The sequence below is a fragment of the Oryctolagus cuniculus genome, chromosome 9, assembly GCF_051225735.1.
Source record: "Oryctolagus cuniculus isolate XC-2025 breed Fujian yellow rabbit chromosome 9, ASM5122573v1, whole genome shotgun sequence".
NCBI classification, from domain to species: Eukaryota; Metazoa; Chordata; class Mammalia; order Lagomorpha; family Leporidae; genus Oryctolagus; species Oryctolagus cuniculus.
Window position 1 is genome coordinate 5953748 of NC_142875.1, and position 18425 is coordinate 5972172.

Sequence of the window (18425 nt, forward strand, 5' to 3'; positions counted from 1 at the left end):
CATTTCCTACAGTTCATTTAATTTTTATGAGAAAATGAAATACAAAATGTGTAGTAATAATTGAGATCTTTTCTAGTTTCTTGATTTCTTTTCCCTCTACCACAGCTCATGAAGTATACTCTTATGTGTTCATATTAATTTTTAAGTTGTCACCAGATACCAGAAATATTAATTTAAAACAATTCACAGAAAGTTCTGATTTTTTACTTTTAACTTTCAGGCTGAAGAACAGTTGAGAATTGTTGAAGAGCAAAGAAAGATTCATGAGGAAAGGATGAAACTAGAACAAGAGCGACAGCGTCAACAAAAGGAAGAACAAAAAATGATCCTGGGCAAGGGCAAGTCCAGGCCCAAACTGTCCTTCTCATTAAAAACCCAGGACTAAATGGCAAACTCTGGACTTTTTACGAAGAAAATGGAAAACTTTGTATGGTAGCTTCATGTTGAAGTGGTTTTTTTTTTTTTCCTTTTTTTTTTTTTTTTTTTAATTTGGAAAATCTGGAAAGTTAGCTTGTTCTAATAGGGGCTATGCTCTGCAATTCCTTTTTTCCCCCTTTTCCTTCCATGAAGTCAAATCCTTATCAGATCATTGTTATCTTCTAAAAAGTGATATATTTTTCACCAGTTTGGATTCTACTAGTGGTCTGAAGAACAGCAGATCACTTTGTGTACTATGGATGGTCTGATAAGGTTTTTACTGACCCTCTGACTTCAGAGTTATACTCTGTTTATTACATCATAATGCTGGTTTTGCTGACTTTTTGTTTTTTTATATATTTATAAAAAAAGAAAAAGTTGGTAATTGCATTGGAAAATTCCCAGGGCATTTCTGGACCTGTGTGGTGTATTGTTAAACCAGTGTCCTTGTGATACTGTTGCTCTTGATGTTCCTGATACAGGTAAGGAAATAGTTGGTCAACCCTGATAAAAATATATATACATTTCAGTATTGTCTCTGTTCAGTTTGTTTTTATTTCATTGACAAAATCAAACCAGCATTCCCCTTGTGTAAATAAATGATTTTGCTGAATAAAGTAAAGTCTTAAATTCATATGTTCAAGCAATTTTTTTTAAAAGTTCTGTTAAGTCTTAAAGAGGGTGGTTTACTGTTTGATGGTTAACAATTTAGAAGTCTTAAAATGATGTGATATTTCCTCTCGTTTATACTTTTAACATAGGGTTTATATGTACATTGAATATACTTATGAATTAATATTTAATGGCTATTTTTACAGATGATCTGCTTTATGCTGATAGAGCAATCGTGACATCAGTATGACTTTTAAGAAAGACTAACACCCAGAAAGATTTGAATTTGCAAACTCTGTGCCTCTGTTTTAGGATATAGGATTTATCACCACAAATTAAAGACTAGAAAAAAATACTTTTAAAGCTTACAGAATCTTAAATCATTTTCAAAGTGGGCCATCAGAAAGAACTTAGCTTTGTACTTTCAAAAAAAGACTTAGGTAATCAAATCATCTTCAGTGTAGTGTACTTATACATTTATTTTTTGGAACAAACATGCTTAACCTTTTATAAGAATTTTTTTTTTTTGCATGTGAAATCTTAAAGATAATGCTTTCATTTTATACACTAGAATCTGCCTCATTCTTACATAAGGTTTAATTCTACTGGTGTTAAAACATTTATTCATGAAAGGGATATGGATACAAAAATGCTGCCTGAGATGCATAAACATGTCATCAGAGTAAATACTCCCCGATATTTTGAGACAGTTTGATCATTCTCTAAGTTGAAAATGTAAGTTAATGAGATGACTAAATGGTAGAGTATTTTGTGTGTGCATGCTAAGAAAAATATTTCTTTAATTTTGAGGTCTTCAATGAGTAATTGTGAGGAACAATAAAATCAGTTTAACCTTTAAAAATAAATTTTTAAATAGGCATGAATTGTAGTTAGAACTTTTAGTGAACATGATACCTATTACTCTAAAATCAGTTTATTTTCCTAAGGAATACAGGTTGCCTATGGATTTTTATCTCTATAGATTAGCTCTAATTCATGATTCTTAAACTTTATTTCTTTTTTACTGTAATTTTTTTTGGTACAGATTATTGTTCCTGAGTTCTGTATTCAGATTTTTGGAAATGTTTATTTAAAAATTGTTCTGCTATACAAGTATTCTAAACATTGTATCTAAAGAATCCTGGACTTAAAGTATTTGAAATAAGCTTATGCGTGCCTTTTAATTTTTTTTTTAAGTTTCTTACCGCCACATGTGGTGTGAAATTACAGTAAGTTGCTTAATGACATATTGCAGTATCTGCGTGGTATCGGAGACTCACACGAGACAGTGAAATTGTTCCTCTGCTTGGTATTGACTGTTCTCAGCCAGGCTCCTGGAAAGAGGATGTAATTGTGAAACATCTACACTCAGTCTTTTGTGTGCTGCAACAATGTAGTAATTTGTTTTTCATTTGTTTCTACTGCCTTTGTGTACATATTATAAGTTAAAATTTTCACCCAATCTATTAGCAGTTTAGATGTTCCCTAATTTATTATCTATGCCTTTATTCACAATTTGTTTTTTAGGCTATTAATGCATTACAGACTTAACTGCTTATTTTTATTACAGTATTTAAAATGTAGTTATTGCCATTAAGATTGTGGAGTTTGCAGAATTATCAATTGTATAAACTCTAAACTTTTAAATTAGCTTGGTGTGAGAACTCTTCAATGCTTTAAATAGAAGAGATTTGTAGTTTAAGGTGTACTACTGCAGTTTCCCTTATGAAGGTGTAGCAAATTAGACTGTCCTGACAGTCTTAGTCATCTAATTGTGCTAGTATGTGTCCATAGCTTTTGTATTGCCATCTTTCCAAGATAAAGCAATACCTTAAGAATTTTCAGTGGTTTTGTATTTTTTTATTTTCTAACGTACACAAAGCACAGAATTCTTGACTAGTTGACCTCTGTGTATCATTTCTAGTGCCTCATTTACTTGAGGGATCCTCAAGAAGTACATGGCCTTTTTTTCAATAAATTTTTTTTGAAGATCCCACATTAAATAACCTTAGTTTTCCACTTAAGTAAAATTTCTCTAGAGCTAATTACTATTAGAGTTTCAGTTTTGTCAGTTTTCTGCTTTACACCTCAAACCATCCATCGTTTGGCGTTACTGGCCATGAAAAATGCTGAAGACAGTTATCTTAAAAGTTTGAGACCCTTGATTCCCTCCAGGAACCTTGTGAACACGCAAATGCTAGAAATTTATTAATTATTAAAAGTATGTAAGGTAAAAAGAAGGGCCTCAATCTAGAAGTCTAGAATGGGGTTGGAAGCCCAGCAGTAGGCGCCTGTGTGTGAATTACCATTGAACAGTGGTCTTGATTCCTTCACTACCACCTTTTAAATTCATTATTTTTATTTGCTGTAAAGTTACTTTAACACCTAGTGTTTCATGGTGGAGAGTGCAGTAATATGGGAAGTTTGCATTTGCCAGTATCTGCAGTATACTTGGGTTGGATCCGCTGTTCCTTGCTCGAGATGATTAGATCCTGTTTCCTGCCATTTTTGGTGGTTGCACTTAGTGACATGGAGCTGGGAAATAATGGAAAGGGATACAGAGGACTCAAATGTAAATACAGTGTGTGCGTGAGGGTGACCCAGTCTCCTACCCCACAAACAGTTTCTTAGGAACTTTTCTCAGATTTTACAAAGTAATATGTATTAAAATGCTTGCTTGTATATCTGTTAGGCTGCCGTATACATGCCCTGCACATTGAATGATAGGTGCTTTTAAACCTGAATCATCACTGGGTTTATAAGTTAAGTACTTCAGTGGAGGTCATTTGAAAAGGTTGCTCTTTCCTGAGCCCCCAGTGGTTATCAAAGGCTGTTGGAATAGTTCAGTTGTTTATACTTTAAAATACTGTGTCTAAAGCTAAAAATAAAAGTTTTGCAGTGACACAGAGTTGTGTGTTTTTAACCGCATCAGTGTTTTCTGAGATTGGTTCACTTGTTGGATTGTTAGAAGAATAAAAAGTTTCTCTTACACATTCGGATGATTGCTTCCTTCTCATTCTCCAGGCTTTCGCTATGGGTTACATGAGAGGTAAAATAAGGAATTAAAGGATTATGTAATTCCAGTTGGTTCCAAGTGCTTTTGAACCTCTTATTATAAAGTGGGAAAAAGAGGGAGGAAAAGTGGCTTTGTGGATCCAGAATAGGTGATGATATCACCTTTTGGCTACCAACAGTGATTTCCCAGAATAATTTAGCTTTATTTTCATAGTATGAGGGCAAAAGTGGAATTCTTGTTAGGAGAGGTTCAGATATTAGAATAAATGAGAGGACCCAAATGCACAGCTTGCTGTCAGCTGTTCTTTGTCTCTACCACACTACCCAATGCATTTGGGAGTGATGTGGCATGCTGGCTGGTCTTCCACACCTCTCCAAATAGAAATGATGTTTCCTCCCAGGTGCTCTAGCTGTTAGAAGCCTTTCTTGTGTTCTTGTCATCTGTGCTGTGTGGCCTTAGGATGCCATAGAAGAAAAGGTACTGAGTTCTGACTGGTGGTAGAGAATACAAGGACACTTCCAAATGTTCCCTGGAAAATGGAATTAAAAGAATCTATTTCGGTGTAAAAATTTTGAGATCCATGCCATTTTTCAGTCATTTTCTGTGAACTCTTAAAGACCCTTGCATAGGGCGTCTTGCTTTCATAAGGAATATGCTTTGTGATTCGGAAGGTAAGTTGACTGAACTTAAATGATTGTCTTAACCAAGCTTAGTACTTTCCTGAGACAAGTAGGCTCAAAGTGAAGATGTGTCAGAGTGTAATCAGAGTTTTAGAAGTGGAGTGATTGGGGGGTGGGGTGGTGTTATGGTGGAGTTGTTTTTAAGAAAGGGTTGTTATTTTGCTCCCGTTCAGGAGAGTCATCCTTGTGGAGGTACATTGGGCCCAACGTGATTCGCCAGAGTTCTTGTACAAAGGGTACAGGTTCAGGAGAGGATTAGCAAGAACATGCACAGCTTGGACAACACGAAATTAGTTTTCTGTGACTTAGGTAAGCTTGTTTTTACAAAGGGTATGTTACATGTGTCTTGAAGCATGTCTACAATTGATGGAAGACTTTGCAAGAAACACCGTTAAGTCCTACAGACCAAAAAGTGATATGAATTCAAAGGGGCAGAGACAGAATTTTTTTTTTTTTTGACACTCAGAGTGGACAGTGAGAGAGAGAGAGAGAGAGAAAGGTCTTCCTTTGCCATTGGTTCACCCTCCAATGGCTGCCGCAGCCAGTGTGCTGCGGCCAGTGCACTGTGCTGATCCGATGGCAGGAGCCAGGTGCTTCTCCTGGTCTCCCATGCGGGTGCAGGGCCCAAGCACTTGGGCCATCCTCCACTGCACTCCCGGGCCACAGCAGAGAGCTGGCCTGGAAGAGGGGCAACCGGGACAGAATCCGGTGCCCCCACCCGGACTAGAACCTGGTGTGCCGGTGCTGCAAGGCGGAGGATTAGCCTAGTGAGCCGCAGCGCCAGCTCATAGAGACAGAATTACTAGGTACGTTTTCTTGGGCAAAACTGATTGCCCTGTTAGAAAACTAAAAGTATCCAACTGGGTCTCACACTTGCTGCCGCACTGTATTTCACAACTGACAAATTCCCAACTGTTTGTTCACTTGACTTTGGAACTTCCTCAGCTTCCAGAACATTCTGCTGGAATTTTATCTGCTCCCTCTATGTTAAGTTCATCCTGGTGAAATTGCACAGTAACCAGATTTCACTAAGAATTGTAAAATGAAGTCCAAATGCAAGCAAGTATTAGGCAGACGTACAATTTCTGCTTGGCCTTTTGTACATGCTAACACGAAACCGTTTTGCCTGGCATGGTACATGTTCAGTAGTAGATAAAAGTGGCTTGCGGTGACAGTTACTGAAATTTTACAGCTCAAAATTGTGTGCTATTGCAGTTTTCAGTCTTAGCGAATCTAGTTACTAAAAGTTGGTAAACATTCACACTTTATTCAGTAGTAATCTGGTTTTAAAGACTTTAGTAATCTGTGATTTTAAAGAGTAGATTTACATTTTCCCCAAGGTAAAATGCTTTGGATGAGAGACTGATTTTCTGTAAACAGTATTTTTGGAAGCTGGGTTATTTTCAGACAATGCCAATTTCCTTTATTTCCTCTAGTTTACTCGCAGAGGATGTAGTGAGTTAAGAGGTCACAAATTCCACAATAGCAAACTTGCTAAACCATGAGAAATCCTCCCCATGAAGACATTCGGCTAACTTTATACAGGGGTACCACAGAAAGTTCATAAAGTGAGACGGAAAGGTGCATATTTAGCTGCCAAATTTTAAGACGATAGTTTATTTTTGATGATACACAATTTCATGACCTTTTTTAGAAGTTCCCTCATGTGCACGGATTCAAAACTGCAACACACGTCGTCTGTTGATCCCGTCGCCCCAAGTGTTTTCAAGTACCCCGGCAGTGGGTTGCAGCGAACTTAAATTCTTTAAGCATACTGGGAACTAGACCTTCTCCACTCCCGCGAAGTTAGAAATCATGGCGCCGGCCCCTTCCGGTCTCTTTCATCTCTCCTGGGGGATCTGCCGGTAACTTCAAATCCCGTCTTTGGGCTGTTTTTAAAATCCTCCCTAGCAGATGTATTCAAAGCGCCGAGCGCGCTGCGCACCGGGCACGCGTCGGTGCCATTTCCAGCTTCAACCACTCCGTCTCGGTCACGGACCCCGACGCTGCGACCGAAACGCACGTCCACTGCGGTTAGTAAAAACCCGGCACCGGAGCGGCAGTGCAGCTCGTCCTGCAGCGGGAGCGAACAGCACGGGGCCAGCGCCGTGCGCTCGGCCGCTCGCGCGTCCAGTCCAGTGGTCACTCCCGGCAGTCCGAAGGAGAGTCCGGGACGAGCGCACGGCGCCGGTGCGCACCGCCATCGGGAAGGCCAGGACACGCGCGCGCCGGCACAGCTCCGAGACGCCGGGCAGAACTCCGAGGCGCCGGGCACCGAGCGGCGCGCCCCGGGACCCGGTGGCCGGCAGGCTCGGCCGGTGCTCGCGGGACCCGGCGGCCGGCAGGCTCGGCCGGTGCTCGCGGGACCCGGCGGCCGGCAGGCTCGGGCGGCGGCTGCGCTCGCTGGGCGCCGGGCGGCGCGGGCGGCCGCTAGTGGGCGCTGTGGGTCCGTGGAAGCCGAGCGCGCCGCCCGTCCGCGCTCGCCGAGGCCGAGGCGAGACGAACGCCGGCCCCTCTCCGCGCGGGTCTCCCGCGCGCCGACTCGCACGGGCGTGGGCTCCCACGTCCGGAGGAGAGGCCCCGCGGTGGGGAGCGCGGGAGCCGCTGACTCCGCCGCCGCGACCTAAACCCACGGAGCGGAGGCTGCGGAGGGAGCGGGCCGCCCGACGGGGACCCGCGGGAGACGCGCAGCCTGCGCCTCGCCCTCCCGGCCGCGTGGAAGGTGCGCCGCGGAGTGCGTGCGGGCACAGGTGCCGGCGTGGCCGCCCGCCCCGCGCTCGGCTGGCCCCGCGGCGCCGGCCCTCGCCGGGCGTCTGCTCCGCGCCGCTCGCCCCACACCGCCCGCCCGGGGCCGGGGGCGGGGCTCACCTGTCAGCCGGCGCCCCGCCTCGCGGCGCCCAATGTCGGGCGGGGGCGGCGGACGGACGGGGCCCGCGCCCAACCAACGCGCGGCTGCCGCGCGGCGGGCCAATGGGCGGCGCCACTCGGGGCGGGGCCCCGCGTTTATAGCGCTCTGACAGCGCGCCGGCCGCGCTGACTCTCCTCGGCGGGGACGGCGGCGCCCGCCGGAACGAGGAGCCGCTCGCGCAGCCGGTCCCGGCGCCCTCCCCGCACACAAAGGCCCGCGCGGGTCCGGCGCCCGCGGCGGGGGCCGAGCGCCCGCCTACCTGCTCCGCGGGCCGGGAGCCGCGAGGACCGAGGAGGCGCCCTTCTCCGCTCCGCGCCACGGGACATGGAGAGGCGCCGACGCGCGCTCGGGCCGCTGCCCGCGCCCCTGGATCTATAGTCTGAGGCGGCCGCGCTCCGGGCTCGGCGCCCGCCGCCCGCTGCCCCGCGTCGAGTCGTCCGTCCGCTTCGGGCCTTCGCGCCCCGGCCCCGCGTCCTCCCTGGTCACCCGCCGCGGCTGGCCCGGCACGCTGGAGCCGCACGAGAGCCGGCCGTCCGAGCTGCGTCCGGCGCGGCGCCCCGGAGCCCCGAGCCCGCCGCGCCGCCGCGCCCCGCGCGTGCGCTCCCGCCCCGCGCCCTGAGGGCCCCGCAGGGCGAGCGCACCTGGCCTCGGCCGCCGCGGGCGCTGCGCGGCGCGCCCCGGAGCCGCCTGGGGAGCGGGTCCCCGGCCTGCGTCCTGCCCCCGCCTCGGCCGCCCGGAGCGCGCAGACTGGGAGCGGCTTGGCCATGGCCGTCCGGAGGGACTCCGTGTGGAAGTACTGCTGGGGAGTTTTGATGGTTTTGTGCAGAACTGCGATCTCCAGATCGATAGTTTTAGAGCCTATCTATTGGAATTCCTCGAACTCCAAGTAAGTGGCCTCCGCGCTCCGCGCCGTCCGCCGCGCCGTCCGTGCGGGAGGAGGAGGGGTCGGGCCGCCGGCTCCCGAGCCTCGGTCCCCGGGCGCCCGCCCGCTGCGCGTGGCCCTCGCTCGGCTCGAAGGGGCGCCCTCTCCGCCCGTGGTTTCCCCCTCGCCCCGCAGCGCGCCGGGCCGCAGGCAGCCCCGGGGGCTCGGGTGTCGCGTCCGGGGAGGTGTCCGGTGGCGATCCCTGACCCTCGCCGCTGTGCGGGGACCCGGGGCTGCAGACGCGCGGGCACCGGCGGGGCTCCGGAGGCGCGGGCGGCGGGCAGGGCCCCGCGGCCGGGGCGGTGCGGCGGCGCACCTCGCGAGGGAGCCCGGCGTCGCCGCCAGCCGCCCCCGGAGCCCCGCGGGAGGACCTGGCGGCGAGGGTGCCTGCGCCCGGCGTTTCGGCCTTCCCTCCCTCGGTTTCTGAGCCGTGCCCGGGACTCGGCGGGCTCGACTGCATGCTGAGGACGGCTGCTGCAAACGCGCGGGGCCCTGCCCGCCGGGCGCCGCTCCTTCGCCTTGGGGGCGGCTGGGGGCGGGGGACCTGGGTGGGAGAAGGACGGGGGTTCTCGGGATCCGATTTGCTGCGTTCGGGAGCAGGCCGGGCGTTGTGGGGAGTCGCCGTCGATGCGGGCTGCGGAGTGCATTCAGAATTTAGGAAACGGAGCGCGTGCCTAAATGTGGCCCTGGTCTGCGCCTTCGGTACTGCGCACGGCCTCGCGCTCCCCGCCAGCCCGGAGACGCTTGGCGAGAGTGTGCAGACGGCGGCCGCCTCCCGGAGCGAGGCCTGGCCCCCGCGAGGCTGAGTCCGTGGCCTGATTGAAGTTGAGCGCGTTGCGAGTGGACTTGGGAGGGAAGAGATGGCGGGTTGGTTTAGAGATCACCTCGGAATCAAAACACCGCATCCACTCCTAAAAATGGGCCGCCTCCTATCCACCTGCGAACTCCGACTTCCTCCAGTAAAAGAACAAAAGCATCCCGGCCACGGAGGGCTCTAAGCGGGGACGCTCGCGGGGTGCGGGGCGCGGGGTGGCACCGGCCCACAGACCCTGCGCGCCACCAGAAGCCTCGAGGGGCAGCCGCCTGTGTGGTGGCGGCGTGGGCTGGTTAATGCCAGGTGGGGTGTTTGCCGACCCAGCCCTGGCGCCCGGGTCCGGAGGCACCAGGTCGGGCGGCGAAGCGCGGGCGCCTGCAGAGGTCACTCTTCCACGCGGAACGCGCGCCGGCCGCGCCCCGCCTCCGGGCCGCCCGCGCCGCCGCCTGCACTTTCACTCGTCCGCGCTCCCTGCGGCCGATCCCCCGCCCCTGCGCCGTCGGGACTCGGTATTCGAGCTGAAGTTTGCTTGGAGGACGGTCCCATTAACCCCTTCGGCGCCCAGGTCCACACCTGAGTCTTTGCGTTCTGCTTGATCCGTGTGTATCCAGGAGGCGCGTTGAGGGCGAGAGAGTGGACGATGTTGGTTTCAACCCAGGCTTTGAAGGGAAGACCTTCTGGTCCGGTGCTGGGAGGAGCGGGGGTGACGGACGCTTCCCCAGTACGGAGGACTAAGGCTCCTCCCAGGCCAGGCCGCGAGTTAGAGACCTAAGCTAGGGGCCTGCATTTCGGAGAAGGCTGCCTCCCCTCACCGCTCACCGTGTGATGGCTCCCGGGTCGCCACGGTGAAACTTCCCTTAGCATTGTGACACAATGGCTGGCCTGCAGGCCCGGACGCCATGGCCCTGGACGAGGGTCTGCCTCGCAGAGTAGTGAACGCTAGCCTGAGAGACCAGAAAGATTTCTTCCTGGAGAATGAGACCAAAGAGCCTTTGCCAGGTTTGAGAATGAAACAAAACAACAAAGCAGAGCCACACACTGCAAAGCCCTGGTGCCAGGGGGTTGCCTTACCTGGGGAAGTTGCATGTGCATTTCCAGGGGAAAGTTTCACTCAGTGCACACGACGTGGCAGGAAGGTAGTCAAAGGCAGTGAAGTTTCTCCAGCAGTTCCTATGACCTGTGCAACAATTCGTGTATAATGAAGCCCCCGTCAGTAATTAGATTTGTTTCATTCGGAGGTCAGCTTTTTTAGCAGGTGGTCCACACGGGGAGCTTGCAGCAGCTGTTTGAATACAAGGTCCAGAAATCCTCTGTAAACTCAGCGTCTCCTTAACTACTTGAATCACATCGGCTGCTGCCCCCGTCCCCAAGAGTTTATGAGATAATCCAGAGGAGTTCTGTGCACTGAGCACTGAAACGCGGGCGGCCGATCTGTTAGATCATTCATAGGTTTTGCTACAGTTGGGTCAGTTGTAGCCATTTGGATCAGTTAAGTTACGATTTTTTTTTTTTAATTCAGGAGAGAACAGCAAAGCCTAGCTTCCATTTCTAATTAACATTTTAGTAGAACAAATTTTTTCCAAGCATCATGTTTTGCCAAAATAAAATAGTTCACTCTTTTAAAAAAAAAATTAACTTCACTTTAGAGTGAGCAAATCTGTAGTGGTGTGATTCTGGAAAGAGTTAACACTGACTTCGATGAAAATGGCAGTCGCGCATGCATTTCTGTATCTAGGGTTGCTGCTGCTTCCCTGGGCATCACATGCTAGTTAGTTATCAAAGCATTTTGCTTGCCCCATGTAATTTTTTCCCTACATAATACTTCGTTCCTGATATTGATTGGCTTGATGCAAAAGAATGGCTGGATGATATCCAGATAACCTCCAATGCAGGGGCTTCCCCACAGTCAAGCTCTGAATAAATACAGACCTGTCAGAGATGGATAAAATAAACTACAATGGGTAGTGCTGTTTAAACAGTGCATTCAATAACATATAAGCCAGCCTGCCTCCCATTGTGTCCGAAATTCTTATTTTTGTAAGTAAACAAATGCACATTCAGCACTGATTGAATAGCCCCTTGAACTATGCTCCACAGTTTGCGTTTGGGTTAATCTTGTCGGTTTTAATATAGAGAGAAAAAAGCACAAAGCACCAGGGGTGGAATTGTTAGTGCTTTCACATCCACATTCCTCACATTTTGTCAGGATGATAAACTGTAGGTAATAGACTGTCCTTGTTCCACAGGACAGCCGCGCCAGGCGGAGCACAAAGCCGAGGCCAGAGCAACACCTCCCAACGTGCTTGGTAGCCTTCTTTTCAGATGAGAATTTATTTGGGAATCATGTGTCTCAGGACAGCACTTCTTAACCTTCACAATTACGGCTTCAGGCCTCGGGAACTGGAGCTGGAGGTTAAGATGATTGGTTAAGCACTTGGTTCTAAATCTTTCACAAAGCGTAGCTGTTGACACTTGTCCTCCCGATGCAAAGAAATGCAAATGACTCCAACATTCCTAAGCTTTTCTGACTCTAAGCTGCAGTCTGAGGACAGGTGAATTAGCCATCGCCAGGAGACCACGTAAAAACTGCATGTGGGAATAGCTTCTCCATACGGAGTCAGCTGAAGAGTGATTGGTGTATTTATATTAATTATCCTAAAACCTCTTGTCTGTACACTTACTGGGTAAATCCTTGGGTTGGTGGGCCGCGTGATAATTGCCTCCAGACAGGCGTTGCAGTCGGAGCAACTGAACCCTCGCTGCTTTGTCTTCCCCTGTGCTACTTCGGGCGGCACCCAGGAACTTCAGTTTGGCACCCAACTTTGAACAATGCTTCAGAGCGCGTGCACCTGAGGGGAGATGGTTTGAGATCCCAGCATGACTTCAGCCATGCGTCAGAGGAATGGGAGTGGCAGAGAACAGGAAAATGCAGACTGTAGACTCTAATTTTTTTTTTTTAAGAAAAATGTCTTAGGAAAGATTTTAACTCTTATGAAAACTATGAAAATATTTAATTGGAAAATAGAAGTGCTGTTCAAAGAAAGATGATGATGAAGATGGTGGTGGCCCTCGTCTCTGCCTGCCTTTGCTGCCAACATAAAGAACCTGTTTTTCAGGTCACCTATTTATACATCTACATAATTTGCTTATGAGCTCAGCCTTTGTGTAGCGGAGCAGAACCTTAGAGAGGAATGTTGGACTCTTTAAAATATTTTGATTAAAATATGCAGGACCCACGGAGCTATAGGGTTCCGGAATTAGCTCTTTCAGGAAAGAGCGCCCCCCTCCTCTCTAGAAGGGGGGAATTAGAATGGGGCTGGGGAAGGAGTATAAGAGCAAAGAAGGCCGGGTAGCGAATGGGACGGGTTCCGAACAGCTTGGAAAAACTCCTGTGGCTTCATTGTCTCTCCAAAGCCAAAGAATACAAAGACATAAGCAATTCAGCCCTTCTCCCGTGATGGAAAACGTAAACCGTTGACATGGCTCCCCTGTTTAACTTGTTTAATTCTCATTTTAAATTCAGCACTATACCAGCCGTGTGAACTCTGAAGATTTCTTTAGTAATCCATTTTGTAGTTCCGAATCAAAAACAAAGTGAAAGGGTCTGACACAATTTGCTTTTATTTTTAGGCAAATCAACCCTGGTCATAGTTAATAAGGGGATTACAACCCAGACGAGGTCTTTACAGATGCAATGTAAATCAACGGCAGAGCATAAAGAAACTGATCCCTTTTGATTGAAGTATGGTAAAAAGGCATAGAGAAACTAGCAGCAGTAATCTGATTGTATGGCAATAAAACCACCATTTTCTGTCTTTCAGATAAAAATAATGTGGTAAATCCATGCAGTTCATAAGATGTAAAGGCAGATAAAGGGGGAAGCCATGGCAACATATAGATTAGCTTGATGTTAGAAATGACACGTCTCTGAAAAGGGTGTCGAGGCGAAGGCGCTCGCTCCAGGCTGTTGGGTATTATGTGAGAACCACGCAGACTTGGACACTGGGATTAGAAAGTCTGAAAGCTCCACTTGTGGCCTGGGAGGGTGAAAGCGGCGAAGAAAAGCTGCTCGGTTCTTGCTCATTGGTGGTGGATAATATGGCAAAGGTGGATTTCATTGGCTGCCTTTTTACAGATTGAGATTGGGGCTGATTAAAACTTCAGATCGCCGCAGTTGTTAGGGCCTGGAAGATTTTTCCTTTTTAACTCCTGGCCTAACAGCGGCTGCCATTTCTGCAGGATTAACCGCCCTTCGCGATGCCTGCCTTAATCTATTTGGGCTTCAGGCAGGGACATGCTGGGAAGGAACAGAGACCAGAGGGGATAGGTAGCGCTGGGGTTATCTGAAAAGAAAACAGAGACCCTTTGATTTCAGCATCTTTCAGACCTGCTCCATCACAAGAAGCAAAAGCAAACATTGCTCAGGGTCCCGCTCCCCCCGCCACAGAGATCTGCTGTTTTGTCCTTCCCACCCTGGAAAAAATAGACAGTAAAGTTTAAAAAAAAAAATAAAAGAGAGGGGGGTGGAAACTTAGCTTTGATTCAAATTAGTAGCTATCTCGTATGCCGAAACCAGTAAGCTCTATCTGGAAGATATTTTACCCCTAAATGTGAGTCTTAGCCTTTGAGGTGGATGGGAAGGTTATAAAGATGTTAGTGCCAGCGAGCTCTAAAGTTGAAAACGTCTCCAGGCTGTTAAGTCCCACTGCTCTCTGTCCTCAACAGCCCTGTAAATAAGCCGGAATTTAGTTTTTTGCTTTCCACACTTCCCATTCTAGTCATTAAACAAAGTCAGCCATTGAACCCGTGATTGGCTTACACGCAGGGCGACATCCGCAATTGGGTCGAGCCTGAGAGGAAAGATGTGCGCTATTGCCTCCTTTTTGGCAAATTACAGAAAGGCCTTAGCGTTTCTTTAAGAGCCTGAACTCTTCAGACATGGAAAATAGCGAAGCCTGCAAACACCCCAAGTGTCTCTCTTGATGGAGTGGATCTTGGGTGTGTTTTTCAAAGGAGACTTCAATGCTGTTTTTGTCTTAACAACATGAGGGCTTTAGACTTCTGCTTCCATAAGTGAATGATGAGGATTCCCATTAAATCCTAAATATACTGTTTTAAACCCATTTCATTGATTGTGTTCCTAATTCTCAGCTGACTTGACCATCTGTTTGGGCTTTAGATACATTACATTTGTTGCCTGGTTTTCTCATTGCTATGAGAATTACTGGAGTCATTACTGTGTAGCTTTTATCGGCTAAAACATTTTGAAATTATTGCACAGGGACCTGCGGTACCCCGTGCCTGCTTGTTTCCCCTTCTTTTCTAATATAATTCAGTAACTTATATCAAAAGATCTATTTCATTTGTCCAGATTCATCAAAGAGAAGGGACATCTCCTAATTTACAAGCTGGTCACATCCTAGCACCTTGCATTCTCATTTGACAATGATTGCTAATAGCCCATTCAACTAAAGTATTTGCTTGTTAACAGGGAACAGAACATGATAAATGTCCAGCAAGCTTGCGGGCCCCCTTCAGCTTTTCAGATGGAGACTGGTGCATATTTATGGCAGGCAAGTGACAAAAGAAGAAGCTGAATTGCCTTGGCCTCCAGCTTTCTATTGGGAACAGGGTTAAAGTGATTAAAGAAATGATGCAAGAAAGGCCTGCTATTTGTTTACTAACCCTCCTCCAACATTTAGTTTTGCCTGCTACCTGCACGAGCATATTTGAGAGGTATGATAGATAAGAAAACTAGTCAGAGTGGGGAATCGATTGTGAAATGTGTTTCCGTGCACACAAAATGCCAGGGCAGCCTGTTTCTGTGGTTCCAGGAGAATCAGCAGTGCCTCTAAACTATTGAAATATTATCCTTTTCATGTATAAATTCAAATATATAATTCTAGTCCAAGGCACTTTGTGGCTAGTGAATGAGTGCATCCTTGCTGATTGCAAAACACAAAACAAAACTCCGTTAAAACAAAACAGATAGTTTCTGCCCTTGGTAATTCTCTATACAAAATATGAGGGAGAAATTGGCAGTCAAGAAGTATTAATAGTTGGCTCTGGGCATTCTCTGAGAGCATGGGTAGATTCTGACTCCTCAGCGAGGAGCACACGTTCAGAGCTCCGGTTCTGTCACACATGAAACAGATCACTTCCTCCCATGCTACAGATAGACTGTGTTTTCTGTAGGAAGTGATTACAGAATGCAGTTTCTTTAAATTATGATTTACATTCAATTGCATCCAGTTTTAATTACAGCATATGGCTCATATCTGTGTCATTCTTTCAATACTTGCTAGTGAAGTCCCCATGGCCACTGAGGACTTAATTGGTGCCTTTCACGTACACCACTCCCAAGTCACTCAGGGTATGAGCAGTTGTGAGCGTTACTGGATTTTTGAAACCAGTAGGGTCAACGTGTTTGTGCTGTGGGGAAGTAGGTGATTACAGCAGCTGTGTGGGACACAGCTCCCTGATGTCTGCCTACTCTGACTTTCCATCCACACCCTCTGCAGGCACCTAACCCACATGCATATCACAGGGTTGCTGGCCTTCAAAGCACAGAGTGTCTTTCAGATTATCTCTTCCGGCCTCTCCTGTTAGTGCTGATGAAACTGAGGCACAATGTGGTTTTGTGACCTGAAAAACCTTCCAAATTTCAGTCGTTGCCCTTTCCACTGGCCTCCTGAATCAGAACCGCCAGTGAGTGAGGGTTGCAGGACGAGTCATGGTCAAGTCAAGTTCAAAATCTGGCTGACTGAGGATGGAGTTAGAAAATGTCGTTTTTCACTTAACTGCCAGAACTATATTTGGATGCATTTTAGATTAAGAACAAATAACTCCCATAGGCCTTGAATCCTTCCCCCTTTCTATGGGAAAATGAATCATCCATATAATGGACTCCCAAGTAGAAGTTCCCTATTTCTCCTAGTTGTGTGTCTTTTTTTTTTCTTTCTTTCTTTCTTTTTTTTTTTTTTTTATTTGAAAGGCAGAGCTACAGAGAGGCAGGGGCAGAGAGAGGGAGAGAGGTCTTCCATCCACTGGTTCATTCCCCAAATGGCCTCAGTGGCCAGAGCTGTGGTGATCCAAAGCCAGGAGCCAGGAGCTTCTTCCAGGTCTCCCACGCGGGTGCAGGGGCCCAAGAACTTGGGCCATCATCTACTGCTTTCCCAGGCCATAGCAGAGAGCTGGATCAGAAGTAGAACCATCTGGACTCAAACCAGCGCCCATATGGGATGCCGTCACTGTGGGCGGCAGCTTTTCCCGTGCCTGCTTGGCCACATCGCTGGCCCCGTCTTTATGACATGGATCAAATGTGATCGCACATCTTACTCCTGTGTTGGGAAGGCACATTGCAGTTAAGCAGCTTTCGAAAGGGCTGGTGGGACACCTGATGCCTGTGCAAGTCTCCCCCAGCTGCCCTATCTGAAAAGCCTGGGCAAACATTGCTTCATTTCAGTAGTCTGAGGGACACAACCCAAGTCCATGTGGGTGGCTGCCTATCCTCTACCATTAGAGAATTTATCCTTCTGTTGAACTTTAGGGCACAGAATTGCCTGCTGGGCGTGTGCAGTTAGGCACTTCTGGGATTTCTGAAGTCTGTGGCAGGGATGGGGAATTTACATTTCTACAGCTCCTAGGTGGTGCAGGTGCTGGAACACCACACTTTAAGATCATCCCACTTTTAAAAGCTGTTTTGGGACCTCTTGTCTTGCTGCTCCCTGTCCTTTTCTTGGTTTAGGAGCCAGGAATAAAGTATCCAGGCCACTAATGGTGGATCATTCACTTATTAATTCTATAATACTTATCGATTGTTAGGCCTGATAGTAGGCTTTGATAATACATGGGATCTTCAAAGAATTCATTGGAGATTGTATATTTTGAAAAAGCTGTGCATGGAGTGCAAATATTTTTTGCACCAAAACACTTAAATTTGAATTTGGTTTTCCTGCACACTTTTTAAAGCAGCCTTGTACAAAGCCCAACAATCACTACCTCCAGATAGTTAAACTCTAAGGCTAGTGGAGAGCAGAAACCCAAGCAGGTGCCTGGCCAGGGGGCTGCGGCCTGGTGTGCTGGGGCGCAGGGCAAGAGAGACTGGCATTCATCTTGAAGAGGCTCAGACAAGCATCCAGGGGAGGAGGAAGCTGAGTCTTGGAAGCCAGGACATCTCTGAGCAAAGCACAGGGAATAGCTGGCATAATGAGTAGTAAGCCAGCCAAGGTGATGCTGCTTCAGCTCAGGGCAGCATGTGTCCCTGAAGTTTCCACCTGTGAACAGACTCCTTTCCTTCATCTGTCTGCTCGAAGCCCAAAAGCAGATCCGGCAGACAGAACAAGTAGACCTGTGAGATCACTGACCTACTGAGTTCAGCCACTGTTGTAATGTGGGGATTATCAGTACCTATGACTTTTAAAGATGAGCGTGATAATGGATAGATTGAGTAATTCAATTTAGCAAAGACAGTGGGGCAAGAGCTACTCTAGTTTAATCGGGAGCACATGCTTCGGAATTTGCTTGTGGGAATCCAGTCCCAGGTTGGCCTTTTGTTGGCTGTGCACCTTTGTGGTGGTATTACCTCTGTCTCCATTGTTCCATCTCTAAAATAGGGATGGTAATAAACAATACTGAATAAAATAGCCATAGAATTGTGCTATTGATTACATGTATTTAAAGAATTTAGCTCTGTGTTTGACACAATGAACTAATAAATGTCAGATATTATTAATAAAAATTAACTGAGTATCTACTGCGTACCTGGCTTTGGTTCAATTTGCCTTCCATGTCCAAAGGAAAAAAAATGAAAATACCCTGTTAATAAAGACGTTAACATGACACTTTCACTTTTTCAACTCTGATGTTATGTTTTATGTCGTTTATCTGCCGAATTAATATTCACTGTTTCAAGGCCTTTTTTTTTTATTGTGCCAAATATTCACTATTTAAGTGCCTTTTTATTTCCTGTGTACTACAAAGTCAGACAGTCTCTCCTGTATGTACCCATTCAGTTATTTAACTATACACTAAGAGTCTTAGAGTCCATTTTGAGT

At 47.5% G+C, this 18425-nt stretch overlaps 2 protein-coding genes across 2 annotated transcripts in view; both read left to right on the forward strand.

The window, feature by feature from the left end:
- The window catches only part of ARGLU1 (arginine and glutamate rich 1), a 34929-nt gene extending 30909 nt beyond the window's left edge, over positions 1-4020 (forward strand). The window contains exon 4 of the mRNA XM_051849986.3: positions 221-4020. Coding sequence (XP_051705946.1) covers positions 221-385 — 165 coding nt within the window. The 3' untranslated portion in view covers positions 386-4020. The remainder of the gene's footprint in view (positions 1-220) is intronic.
- Positions 4021-7757: 3737 nt separating this feature from the next.
- The window catches only part of EFNB2 (ephrin B2), a 43784-nt gene continuing 33116 nt past the window's right edge, over positions 7758-18425 (forward strand). The window contains exon 1 of the mRNA XM_070048582.2: positions 7758-8519. Coding sequence (XP_069904683.1) covers positions 8398-8519 — 122 coding nt within the window. The 5' untranslated portion in view covers positions 7758-8397. The remainder of the gene's footprint in view (positions 8520-18425) is intronic.